Consider the following 12,028-nt stretch of genomic DNA (forward strand, 5'->3'; position numbering starts at 1 on the left):
AAGTAGTCTTATCATGCAGTTATGAAAGCGTATCTTAATACTTCAATTCCTGAAGACCGCTTTCTGTTTTTATGGCTTTGAAAAGGAGCACATCTATGGGAGTTACGATCTAGAATTTTATTTGTAATTTTAAGAAATACATGCATTTATTATTACAGCCGTAATGACCGATGACTAGTTCCAGTGGCAAAATCTCGGCAGGAAACAGATTTAGCAATTTGAATGTTTTATAAGTTTTTGTAATTGAGGAAACTTTTCATAATCTGACATTTGTTAAAACCACTTATTAGAAATTATGCAGCACAGTAGCTGTGGAAATAGGAGCTAGCTTCACAATTATAAAGTCAGCCTATGTAGCCCTTTCCTATTGTATATAGTGGCATAAACCCCACAGCGGCCTATCAGCTAACTGGCAGGCAGGGGGCTGCTCTATTCAAAGTGAGAGATACAAGCTGCAGGGCAAAAACCTGGCAGCTCCCATCTGACCCCACAATCCCCTACTGGTGACAGTTCCAAGCTCCATGGCAAATTAGGCCTTCTCATATTACAATTGGAGAAGACAGATTCCATTAGCAGTATCTGAAATTGAGTGGAGAGCTGCACTGTTATCAGACTTGACTCATAAGCACTGCTATTAATCAGAGCTACGATAGCATTTATATATTTCAAGCTATCTGCTGCCTCTGTGATATTCTGCTACAAAGGGTTGATGGGACTTAGGAAAGTGAACAATAGAGCTTTCTGGGAAAAGCAGAGTAAATCAAGAAAGTCTATGACTTCCGCACATTCTGAAGGGATTGTGGTTTACATAAATTTTCTCCCAATTGGAGATTGAGCTCTTCCTCATCTTACACATGGGATTTAGTTGTCACTCAGTGGTAACAGCTGTGAAAAGGTGAAGCGGCCCACCGCTCAGAATATTGCCTTCGCTTTTAAAGCAATTAACCCATGAACAGGAGGATACCTGGTGATATCAAAGGGATTAGGCCAGGCAGTGCATTATTAACATTTCCTTGAACTAATTCTAACTCTGACTAGCTGTCAGAAAAGACTCTACAGTCTTAAAAAAGAGTTTTTGCCCTGCTTTTTCCCCCTTCAAAATGAAGTGCTGCTATTTGAGCCTAATATGTCCCTCTACTTAGAAGAAAATGCAAATGAACCAAGCTCTTAATATGCTTAACCAGTCTGAGTCTATGCAATTTTTATACAAGTATGAGAGAAATATATGATCAATTAACCAGGGATCAAGACAGATATTCTCCTGAATGGAAATTAATGCTCCAGTACTTTCCATTCTTCTTCAACTACAAAAACTTGGTGACTATTTGTTACTTCTGCATAGTTACCTCTGAAATTAGGAAGAGCTTGACATTCTTCTCTATGGCAATAATCTAAAATACTCTGTGAGCTGGAAAATCCAAATGTCCCTTAAGCAGGAGATTCTACATTCTCTAAGGTATGGCATTTTAATTTCCTATTCTTTATTGAATGGAATCTTAGCTGGAGCTATAAGAACCGCAGACACAGTGCTCCGAATCAAGTATTCCTCCTCCAAAAGTTTAATCAAATTAATTTTTAGCAGCAGCATAACGTTTAGAATTGTATCACTTACAAAAAATAAAATACTGGCACAAAAGGATCTGCCAGAAGATATTTAAATATCACTGAAATTGGTTGTCGGTTCTTTGTAGTGAGCAGGCACGGTTTCACTATACCTTCAATTATCATTAATATTCATATATTCTAGGTAACCTGGTTGACATGAAGAGATCTGATTTCTTACTGTACAATGTTAATGGTGTTAGAAAGTTTTTTAATGCAAGTTTCCTAAGACAGTACCTTCTAGAAAAAAATATTTGCAAAACTGTTTATTCAATGGTTAGTGACCTTGTCTTAATTTCTTTAAGTAAACACTGAATTTTGATTATAAAAACTAAAATAGTTTTACTTTCGATTCACAAGAGTCCTCAACAAACACTGTTGAATGAATTCTTCCATACTTCCATTTGGCCCACAATAGTTTGGAAAGGATATGCTGACTCTCAAGCCTATTGAGAGTAGATTTCCTGCCCTGGACCCTACTAAAATACATGATACAAGATATGCCCTGATCTGAGATCATAAGCAATTGAAATCTTCCCTGAGGGAAAGAATTTTTATACAATGCTATCAACATACTCCATTCTCTTTTAGTGATACCAGAGCATAAGAAATGTAAGCATGTTGATGTTGCGAGACAGTGATTTCAGGGCTCCTTCCTTATTAAGTATATAGGACCTAGTTTGAGGTTGCTTAGAAAATAAGTTTGAAATTCAAGTACTAAGCAATGCTAAATCCCATTCATATTAGTGACTTACCTGAGCTGTAACTTTTTAAATTCTGTATTAATAGGATTTGCGAATTTCAAAGGTGACACTTTAGATATCATACCATCAAAACTTAAACATCATTTACTTCAATGGCCTTGAAAGAGAAAATCCCAGTTCCTACAAATCCCTGTGTTATGTAGTCTTAAAAACACAGATGTACACATTAATAAAATGAATACTGTTTCATAGAAATGAAATGTATTAAACTCCCTTCACATAGTGAATGCTGAAAAATACCCCTGAAGGGGACAATACATAAATACATACAGAAACAACTGCCACAATCTTACTATTTTTAATTCAATAAAGTATAGTGACGCATACAGCTTTCAAAGTGCTCTTTTACTCCCATGCTTTCTACATTAGGGTGAAGCGAATATACATGAGTTCTTGTCAACCATTAGGAAAGACTGACAAAAAAATGCAGTGTTAATGACACCTTACGGCTCTTAAAAGCAAGAGAGAGATGCAAGGAAAGCAAAAATTACATAGTAATTGGAAACAACGAATAAATTGTTCTTCCAGTCTAAGTCATGTTTACTGAAAAAAATGGAGCTTTTTACATCAACACATTTAAACAGAAATTTGCTTTTAAAATACAATCTTTGTTTAAAAGGTACAGAAGGTCTTTATGTCCACCCCAAGAGCTAAATATAGTGAATGCCATGTGAACAATTACCTGAAAAAAACCTAAACCTGTTAAAAGAATTAATTTACTGCACACCAGTCAGCGCTAATCCTACGTGTACAGTAATGTTCTCTGAAGTGATGGGGGGAGAGAAAGAATAAAACTGTTTCCTGGATCAAAACCCTCCAATATTCCACAACAAAATAGAATGATGATTTGGCCTGTCGATGAATAAAGTAGTCAAATGTCTCCTCAACAAATTCTGATAAAGGAGGCAACCTGTAAAGGAACACATTTACCGGACGCTGGGCTGGAAAAAAAGCTGTCACTGTATTGGCTGCACAGGAACTGTGTCCTGCTGTTGGGTTTATATTCACAGAAGAAAGGTTTTAAAGGTTAAGTTCAGGTCATACAACAAATGAAATTGTAACAAGCCAGCTGACATTGTATAATGTCTTCTTCCACTCAATCAATAGGCTACTGTTAGTCCTATTACCATAGAGATGGCTTGCTCTCTCCTGAAGGGTGTCTATTGTTTGACAAAACAGATTTGCCACTTGAACTAGGTTGTTCCCAGAGGACGTGTACCTTGTCAATTATTTGTATTCAAAATAATGAAGTATTTTCATATTAAAATGTATGTAGGAGATAATATTGTGGGATCCCTTTTCTGAAAGAAAGCAACTTTCCCAAGTACAATATTACCAAAACATTCTGAAAACCACTCAAATATCCAGTTTAGTCATATTAAGGGTTTTTGATTTAAAGTCTATTCAGCAAATATACAAATTTACCATTAAGACTGTATTTAAAAAAAAAAAGGATCACAGGTGAAGTGTGCTAATCTAAAACCCATTATAATCAAGCATGATAATAAAAGCTATTTTAAAATGTAGACAACTCAAAGGAAAATTATTGTTCAAAGCTATTTGGATTCTGTAAATATTTTTATGTATGATTTTTACAGTGGTTTTCATGTGGAATGGTATCACCAATTAATATATTGAAAAGCATGGAAAAGTTTTAGAGAACAAATCACTTTATTTGCATAAGAGCTTTTTATAGCCACATAGCATTTAAATATATGTTATAGAAATGATCTTCTAAAATATAAATAAAAAATAAAAAATAAAATAAAATAAATTACAGATGAACTACTAAAATAAATACAGGTATTAATTTTCTTTAAATGCCTTTGTCTTAAATGTCTTGTGAAGATTATTAATTCGTACATTCAATACAAGTAGTTCTACCTTTCAATCTAGATATTTAAAAATGTTAAAGATCAGTTTTTCTCTCAATAAAAATAACGATAAATTCTTAATTATAAAAGACTCAGGAGAAACAATTCTAAAGAAGATTACTCTAATCATTTAGAAAAAGAAAGTATTCATAATACTAATCAATCCAAGCAGAGATGTTATTTTCAACATCTCATTCTGAAAGATTGGCTATCACTGAAAACCTGTAACTGAAATAAAAATGAATTAAATAATGTAGATACAAATGTAGTAAATGATCAACAGTTACAACATCTGAATCTGAAAGCTTTCCACAAATAAATTTAAAAGTAAGCTTTAGGGTTATAATTATGTTAACTTTTACCTTTCCATAAATAATTAAAGAGGAAATTTAGAAAGAATTTAGTCAAAGGGCAATTTTATGACTAACGCAAATAAAAACATTAGTCTCCAAAAATGGCGTTTGAAATTGTCTATTCAAATTATACTATATTTACATACAAAAATTTGTTTTTATAATAAAAACTGCAGTAGTTTTTGAAAGAAGTGTTTTAATTTGGTTCTCCCTTTGCAGGAAGTGTAACTTGTATTTTTTAACTATAATCTCCTTAGGCATAGGTTAGACTGGTTAAGAATGAAGGAGTCAGAAGCAGCAAAGACAAATTAAGTTTACCAACATCCTAAACTAATGACCCATTTTTTAAAAGCAAGGTAGCCTTCCAAACGAAGAAAACCTTCCATCAGTGAAGTATGTGGGGTCTAATTTGCCTACCTTATTAGGAACAACGTGAAACCTTACCAAAACCATATCCCAAACTGATTTCCTTAGTTAACAGCCTCATTTCAAAGAGTATACAACATGTGCATATTTAGGATACAGTATAATTAGGTATTAGCTCTGGACCTGATAGGCAGCTGCCCATCAGCAACACTGTAATTAAATGATATTTATCATTTACCAAAAGATGACCTTCATATTGTTGAATTAAACTGGCCCATCTGCATCTTCATAAAATGACAAACCTTATTAGTTCTGCCTAACCCGAGAACTGTGATAATGAACTGGTGACACCTTGACTCCATTGTAGGAAGCACAACCAACTGTGTAATCACCTGAGGGGTCAAGTGCGTATGAAAGTACTGGAAATTAAGAAAGTGTAATCACAGGAGTGATTAGGAAAACCATTCAAGCAATGTAAGAGTTTTGGTTTGGGGGTTTTATTTAATGCCTGCAGTTAGGCCATCAGAACGCTCCATCTCCAATTAGCCAGAATTAATTTTAACTCATCAACTACTTTACCTGAAAACGGTGAAAAAAAGTAACGACGCAGCTACTGCTCCAAACAAGCCACACAGAAGATTGACGCGGTAGGCAACTGAACCAAAAGGAAAGAGCGTAATTGCCAGTTTAGCCACCAGCGTGAACAAAGGATAGCCAGGAGGATGGGCAACCTATGGAAAAATCAGCGAGTTAGAAGGTTTTCACCTCCTACTAAAGAGTCACACTGGCTTTAATTGCAAAGTAGCCCTTTGCTCGGGCAAGTATAAAGATTAAGAGGCAATGTCTACATGTTTGAACAGTGGTTTTCTATTGTAATCCTTTTGTGCCAATACAAATAAATATTTTCTTTAGCGGATTTGGCAGCGTCTAGCACATGGTGTGTCACCTAGAGAAAGGGTGACATATTTCATTGTCAGTTCTTAAGCAGTTTGTTCTCTGGGTTCACAGTACATTAGGGTCATTTAAAAGGCTACTGAAAAAAAGCAGGTTCTGAAATTTCGTATTGGTTAGGAAGTTGAAAGACCACACTGCTATCGGATTACCACCATGCTGACAGTCCTAAGGTCTTGCCTAAAGGGATCATGCACCATAATAAAGTTTATTAAATAATAAACTTATTAAAACTGTTAACCCGATTTATTTTATTCTCCATAGCTTATACAAAATTTGGGGTGATAATAAGCCAGCTACTGTATATATAGTAAAGGCTTTGCTTTATAATTTAGCTTAATTGGATTTAAAACTTAAAGTAAATTGTCACGTACTGTACTTATAAGTTACTAAAAACTGGGGTTTGAAAATAAATTAATCTACTTTACTCCATGCTTAATTAAACTTTCTTAATTCCTAAAACTGTTAATGAGAGCATTGATTAAACAATAAAACTAATACTTACTCCAAGCTCATGTGCAGCTGTGATCAGTTCCCCTGTGAAAAAATAATGTAAAACCAATAATTACTATTAGAAAATGACACTCCTCCAAAGTTTTCAAAATCCAAATGCTTGCACTGGGGTTTTGCATTAATTTGACTGGATAAAACTGTAAATCTGTAGAGATTTAACAGCATGAAATAGTCTAAGGATATTTTCTCCCTTAGGTCTTACTGAACAAATGATCTTTGATAGTTTTTAATAACTGGTCAGTGGAAACATAGGTGAATTCTGGTTTTTAGAAAGTGCTTATTTTCCTTCCTAAAAGTTGTGCACACTTGCAAATATACAAAAATTCTTATAGAATATAAGTATAATATGCTGTAATGTCCCTCAAGAATTTAGTATAAAAATATCTACAAAGATGCAACTTTATGATAATGTAAAATGTGCAGACCTCTGAGGCTTGGACACTCCATAACATGTACCATTCTGCTCTAAACTGGCATTTGAAAACCTTCTCTACATTAATTATGTCGGGTATCTTCAAATAATTGCCGAGCACTTATTAGCTCCAGGCTATTTTGGTAAGCTCTGACTACCGTAATACATTTCTGCAAACCACTAAATCATTATGTTATTTACATAGTCCTTTGTAATTCCTCCCCATCAGCGATTATTTCTAAAATTATGATGCAGTAATTCAATGTCTATTTGTTAATATTTTAAGTATTCAGAGCACAGGTACTATTTCTGATTCATTCCTGGGCACTGTAATACAGGACAATGTAAGAAGTCAATGTTGATGGTTTATGAAAGTTACTAGTATCTATTAGGAAATGTATTAATGTCCATTTTCTATCCTTCGATGGATATCAATGCTTCTTTAATTTCTATTGTCCCAGCCGCGACGTAGATCTTTACCCTCTGGCTAGGGCGACAGCAAGAGCTTTGACCAGTTTTCTACTTCATCTTCATACTGAAATCACCTCTTGCCAGCCCCCCCTCCCCAAAACAGGTTGGATTGTATCGCTAATCCAAAATTTTTCAATGGCTGCTCTCTGCTTACTAAATGAAGTTCAGATTCCTCAGCACAACAGGCTAACCCTCTAAAGGCTTCAAGGTCCCTTTACAAGGCATTTATCAATGAAACCTATGCTCGCCTCAGTCAAATCTGATTACCCACTGTTCCTCTGGAATGGTTCTTTTGCACCTCTTATCACTCATTTTCTCACCCAGTGTTCTCTCTAAATCCTTCAAGGCCTAGTTCAATTGCCACCTTCTCAGTGACACCTTTCTTTATACATACCCTCCCTAGCCTCCCCCACCAGAATTAATCACTTCTTCCTCCTCCATAGAACCTGCTCTAACCTATTTAGCACTTATTTAGATTGCCTTATATTCTAGTTAGTTGTTTTCATTTCTGTCTTTTCTACTAAGTTGAAAATATTATCCTATCCATTTCAGGGGTCTTCAAGACACCACCACCCTTCCCTCCTCTGGTCCCACAAAGAAACTAATTCAAGTCCTGCACACAGAAGTTGACAATAAGACAAATCATACTGTCATCCTTGCTACTCAGACACCCCTATCTTAGGGTGAATGACTGCTTGCCTCATGGAAGCCCCATAAGGGCACCCAAAGACAGATACTGCTTTCCTAAGTCAGTTACTTAGGGATACCTTTTGAGTTTTCTGGAGATATTCAAGAGCAATTTGGAAACCAAAGGCACTTTTTCCATCTTAGAGACTTTTTTAAAGAAATAGTCTATGGTCTAAAAATATTTAAACTAACTTCCCTTTGTAACTACTGTTGACACTTGATAGTTTTACTCCAGAATGGATTAGGCTTGTCTTCAGTCCCAAACCGTTTTAATCAGCTTTTTTGGTATTTCTATAGGTATGATGAAACACAATTAAGTTCAAATTTTCAAAGTCACTATTTATTCTCCTCCACGTAAAATGTATTTAGAATTGCATTTAACATTAAGAAAAATAGCCTACTTTCGCTAACTTCTTTTTACCATTAAAAAATCATGTTATTCTTAAGTTCCGTAGGTATAAAAATTGGGGGAATGTGACAAATTTCCATCACCTACTCTTATCAAACGTTAAACTAAAATCTAAATAGGAAAGATAGCTATTATTCAAAGTCTATAAATGCATCCTTGAAAAAAGCTAAAGGGAAACATTACTCTTAAAATGGACTATGATAAAGAGAAAAGAGAAATGTGACTAGGGGGGAACAAAAGAGCCTCCTGGATGCTCGGTTACTCCCAACGCTTTACCCTAGGGCTTCTTCAAATTTAAGTCCTACTACAACTGCACCAGAATTACCTGGATGCTTTTTAAAAATGAAGATTCCTTGACCAAACCTACCTATATTAAGACCCTCTGGCACTGGGGCTCAAGTTTTGCAGACAATTCTGAGGTACATTCAAGTTTGAGAATTACAGCTTTTCTGTCTGAGATGCAAATGGGTGGCAAGCTCAGAATTGTTAGTGGATGCTTATCCTTTACAAAAACCAGCTCCCTCTGCGTTATACTTTTTATATTAATTATGCAATTATATGCTCATCTATCAAGTCTGTTACAGACAGTATCCTTAAAATATATGAACACATAAATAAGCTTTGTTTTTCCCAAGAATAACAAATAGATGTGAAGGCAAGATTCCCACACTCTCCTCCAGAGGATCACGAGTATTCCCACCCATAAATCAACTGAGTATCAAACAGTGCAAGAAATAATTTTGGCAAGGCTACACAATTTGAAAGATTTATGGAGTATAATTTAAGACTTATCAAGAAAAAAAATACATACTTTATACTGGTTTTGAGATGTGTTCTGTTTATTGATAAAAATATATTTCATAAACACAACATTCAAGGAGGACAGTACTTTCAACATATAAACAATATTATCAAAGATATGATTATACAAATTTTACTGGCAAGACTTGGAAAAGTTTATTTATCATTCCCAAAAATGAACACCAAAATATTAGAAGCAACCACTATTTGGCATCAAACTAAGCAAATCAGAACACCTAAAAAGTTTGGTAACTCAATGTAAATGGGTAACTTTATTCTACTGGGAAAAAATAACAGTATTAATAAAGACACCAATCATAGATTTTAAATAGACTTTAAATAACACTATATATGTGATGACGGATTTAACAAAGAACTTAGAGCAGAGGTTAAGAGAGTCTGTTCTAAAGTCAATCTACTTGAGGGGCGCCTGGGTGGCTCAGTCGTTAAGCGTCTGCCTTCAGCTCAGGTCATGATCCCAGGGTCCTGGGATGGAGCCCCGCATCGGGCTCCCTGCTCCGCGGAAAGCCTGCTTCTCCCTCTCCCTCTCCCACTCCCCCTGCTTGTGTTCCCTCTCTTGCTGTGTCTCTCTCTGTCAAATAAATAAAGTTTAAAAAAAAAAAAATAAAGTCAATCTACTTGAGTTCTTTCCTTGACTGCCCCCTGCTTTCTAGCTGTGTGAATTCTGGACACAGCTGAGCCTTAGTTTTGTCAGCTATAAAAGGAAGATACTGATAGTTCGTACCTCACAGGGGTAGTTAACAAAGGACAATCCACGTAAAGCACTTGGAACAGTGCCTGGCATATAGTAAGTGCTCAGTAAGAGTTATTTTTCTTCATCCTATCTGAAAACTTCAGGTTCAAAGAACTAGGGTAAGTAACTGTCAATGTTTTCTTTCTTTCTTTTTTTTTTTAAGGTACAGAACTACTCAATCTTTAAGTAATGCTCTCCGCATTGTCAAAACTCTCACAACTATAGTTATTTCTATTATTCCACGTAAGCCTTGGAAACATGGTAACTCCATTCCCAACTATACTAATGAAACACTGCTCCTATTTGTTCAATAGGACTTGAAAGAACGAAGGCAATGATTTGGATGTAAAAAGAACATCAAGGATCCTCAACGTGGAAGGCAGCCCGGAAGATGGCCCCCACTGATCCCCAACTCCTGCTGTTCTCACTATATAATCCTCTCCCCCGTGAGCGTGGGCTGCATTTACAGACTGTCAAGAATAAAACAGGGCAGTGGTCTATCAATCACTTCCACGACTAGGTTTAGGAAAGGACAGCCGTGTCAGTCGAGGGTGCCGTCTCTTTCTCTTCACAAGAGTCGGCTTCCCGAGAGACCCACGTGGCGAAGAACCGGACTGAGGTGAGAAGCGAATCCTCTCCCAAGATGAGCCCTGAGAAGACTGCAGCTCCCGCCCACCCCGTGACAACGACCCTGTCCTGAGGAAAGGCACCCAGCCAACCTGCACGGAGATTCCTGATGCACAGGGAAGGCGAGATAACAAACACCTGTTGTTTCAAGCCACTAACTTTGGGGTCATCTTGTTAAGAAGCAAGACGTAACTGTAACTAGTACACTCCTTTTTTTTTTTTTTTTTCAATCGATAGATTCACCTCGAGAAGTTACAGCACTACCGGCATTATCGGATGGTCACTTAATCTGGCATCAAGACAAAAGCAAACAAAACCAAGCTCTTGCTCCTCTTCCCAAATAGGTAACAAGCCTGTAACAAATACGTAACAACGGCTCCTGTGATTTCCGTGGTCCGTACTTCTCTTTTTAACAGAAGCAGCTTGCTGGAAGCCACAGCTGGCTTCCGCTCTTGCAAGCGTTCTCCCTCAAACCGTGTGCGGGGCCGGTTCCTTTTCAACATTCAGGTTTCAACTAAACACCCTTTCGGGGGCCTTTCCTGGCCAGCCATTCGGGAGGAGGCCCCACGCCCCCACCTATCCCACATTTCCCTCCCACGGGCTGTCGCTGTGCAGTCGGTAGTGTGCGTGCTGTCTCTGCCCGCCCGAGAACACTCCCCAGGGTACTTGGTCACCACCGCCGTGACTCCTTTTGTCTGGAACACAATAAGGACTCAGGAATGTTTGTGGGCTGAGAAGGAATGGAAAGCGAAAACTCGGGTCCCGAAAAATGACCTGGCCGGGGGCAGGGGTCGGCTAAGTGCCACCAGGCGAAACCAGCAAGCCCCTTCTCCGGAGCCGGAGAGCGACAGACACCAGTTACAGGAATGGAAACAAGTTGGCCTGGCACGCAGAACCCCGCACGGAGCACGGGCAGGCGGACCGGGGGGCGCGAGCTGACCCACCAGGGAGAGGGGCGGGAAGGCGGCCCTGAGATACTTTACCCGAGTCTCCCCCCGGCACCGAGGGGGGCAGCGTGAGGGTGAACACGGCGGCCACGCCGGCGAACACGGCCACGCCGCCGCGGAGGCCCCCGGAGCGCCGCGGCCCCACCCGGGCTGCCCGCCCCCCGGCGGGGCCCCCGCCGTCGCCGTGGAGACCCATGGGCCCCCGTGGGGCCGGGGGAGGGAGGCCGCGGCAGGCCCAAGGACTCGGGCGGCCCGGAGCTTTCCCGGCGAGAGGCGAGCACAGCCCGCGCGGAGGCTTCCGGGTCGGGCCTCGGCCCGCTCCCCGGACCGCACCTTCCTCCGCCGGGCGCGGGGAGAGGACGCGGCCCGCCTGGCATCATCCTGCCGGGGGTTCGGTGGTAGCGCGCCACGCGCTGGGACCCACGGGGGTACAATGTGCTTTACAGTCGCCCACCACGAGCAAGAGCCTTCTCTTAAGAAAACAAGCCTGGGCGCGG

At 38.8% G+C, this 12,028-nt stretch overlaps 1 protein-coding gene across 5 annotated transcripts in view; it reads right to left on the minus strand.

Moving 5' to 3' along the window:
* TMEM260 (transmembrane protein 260) overlaps positions 1-11,828 on the minus strand; it is a 90,592-nt gene extending 78,764 nt beyond the window's left edge. For all 5 annotated transcript variants that reach the window (XR_004677043.1, XM_034992854.1, XM_034992855.1 and 2 more), the window contains exons 1-3: positions 11,568-11,828; positions 6,416-6,447; positions 5,539-5,690 (exon numbers count right to left, since the gene is read on the minus strand). Coding sequence is in view for 4 of the 5 variants with exons in the window: in XM_034992854.1 (XP_034848745.1) it covers positions 5,539-5,690; positions 6,416-6,447; positions 11,568-11,727 (344 nt within the window). In the remaining variant the exon portion in view is untranslated. The remainder of the gene's footprint in view (positions 1-5,538; positions 5,691-6,415; positions 6,448-11,567) is intronic.
* Positions 11,829-12,028: the final 200 nt, after the last annotated feature.

This window comes from Mirounga leonina, unplaced genomic scaffold, assembly GCF_011800145.1.
Source record: "Mirounga leonina isolate KUSES-001 unplaced genomic scaffold, KU_Mleo_1.0 Mir_82, whole genome shotgun sequence".
Taxonomy (NCBI): domain Eukaryota; kingdom Metazoa; phylum Chordata; class Mammalia; order Carnivora; family Phocidae; genus Mirounga; species Mirounga leonina.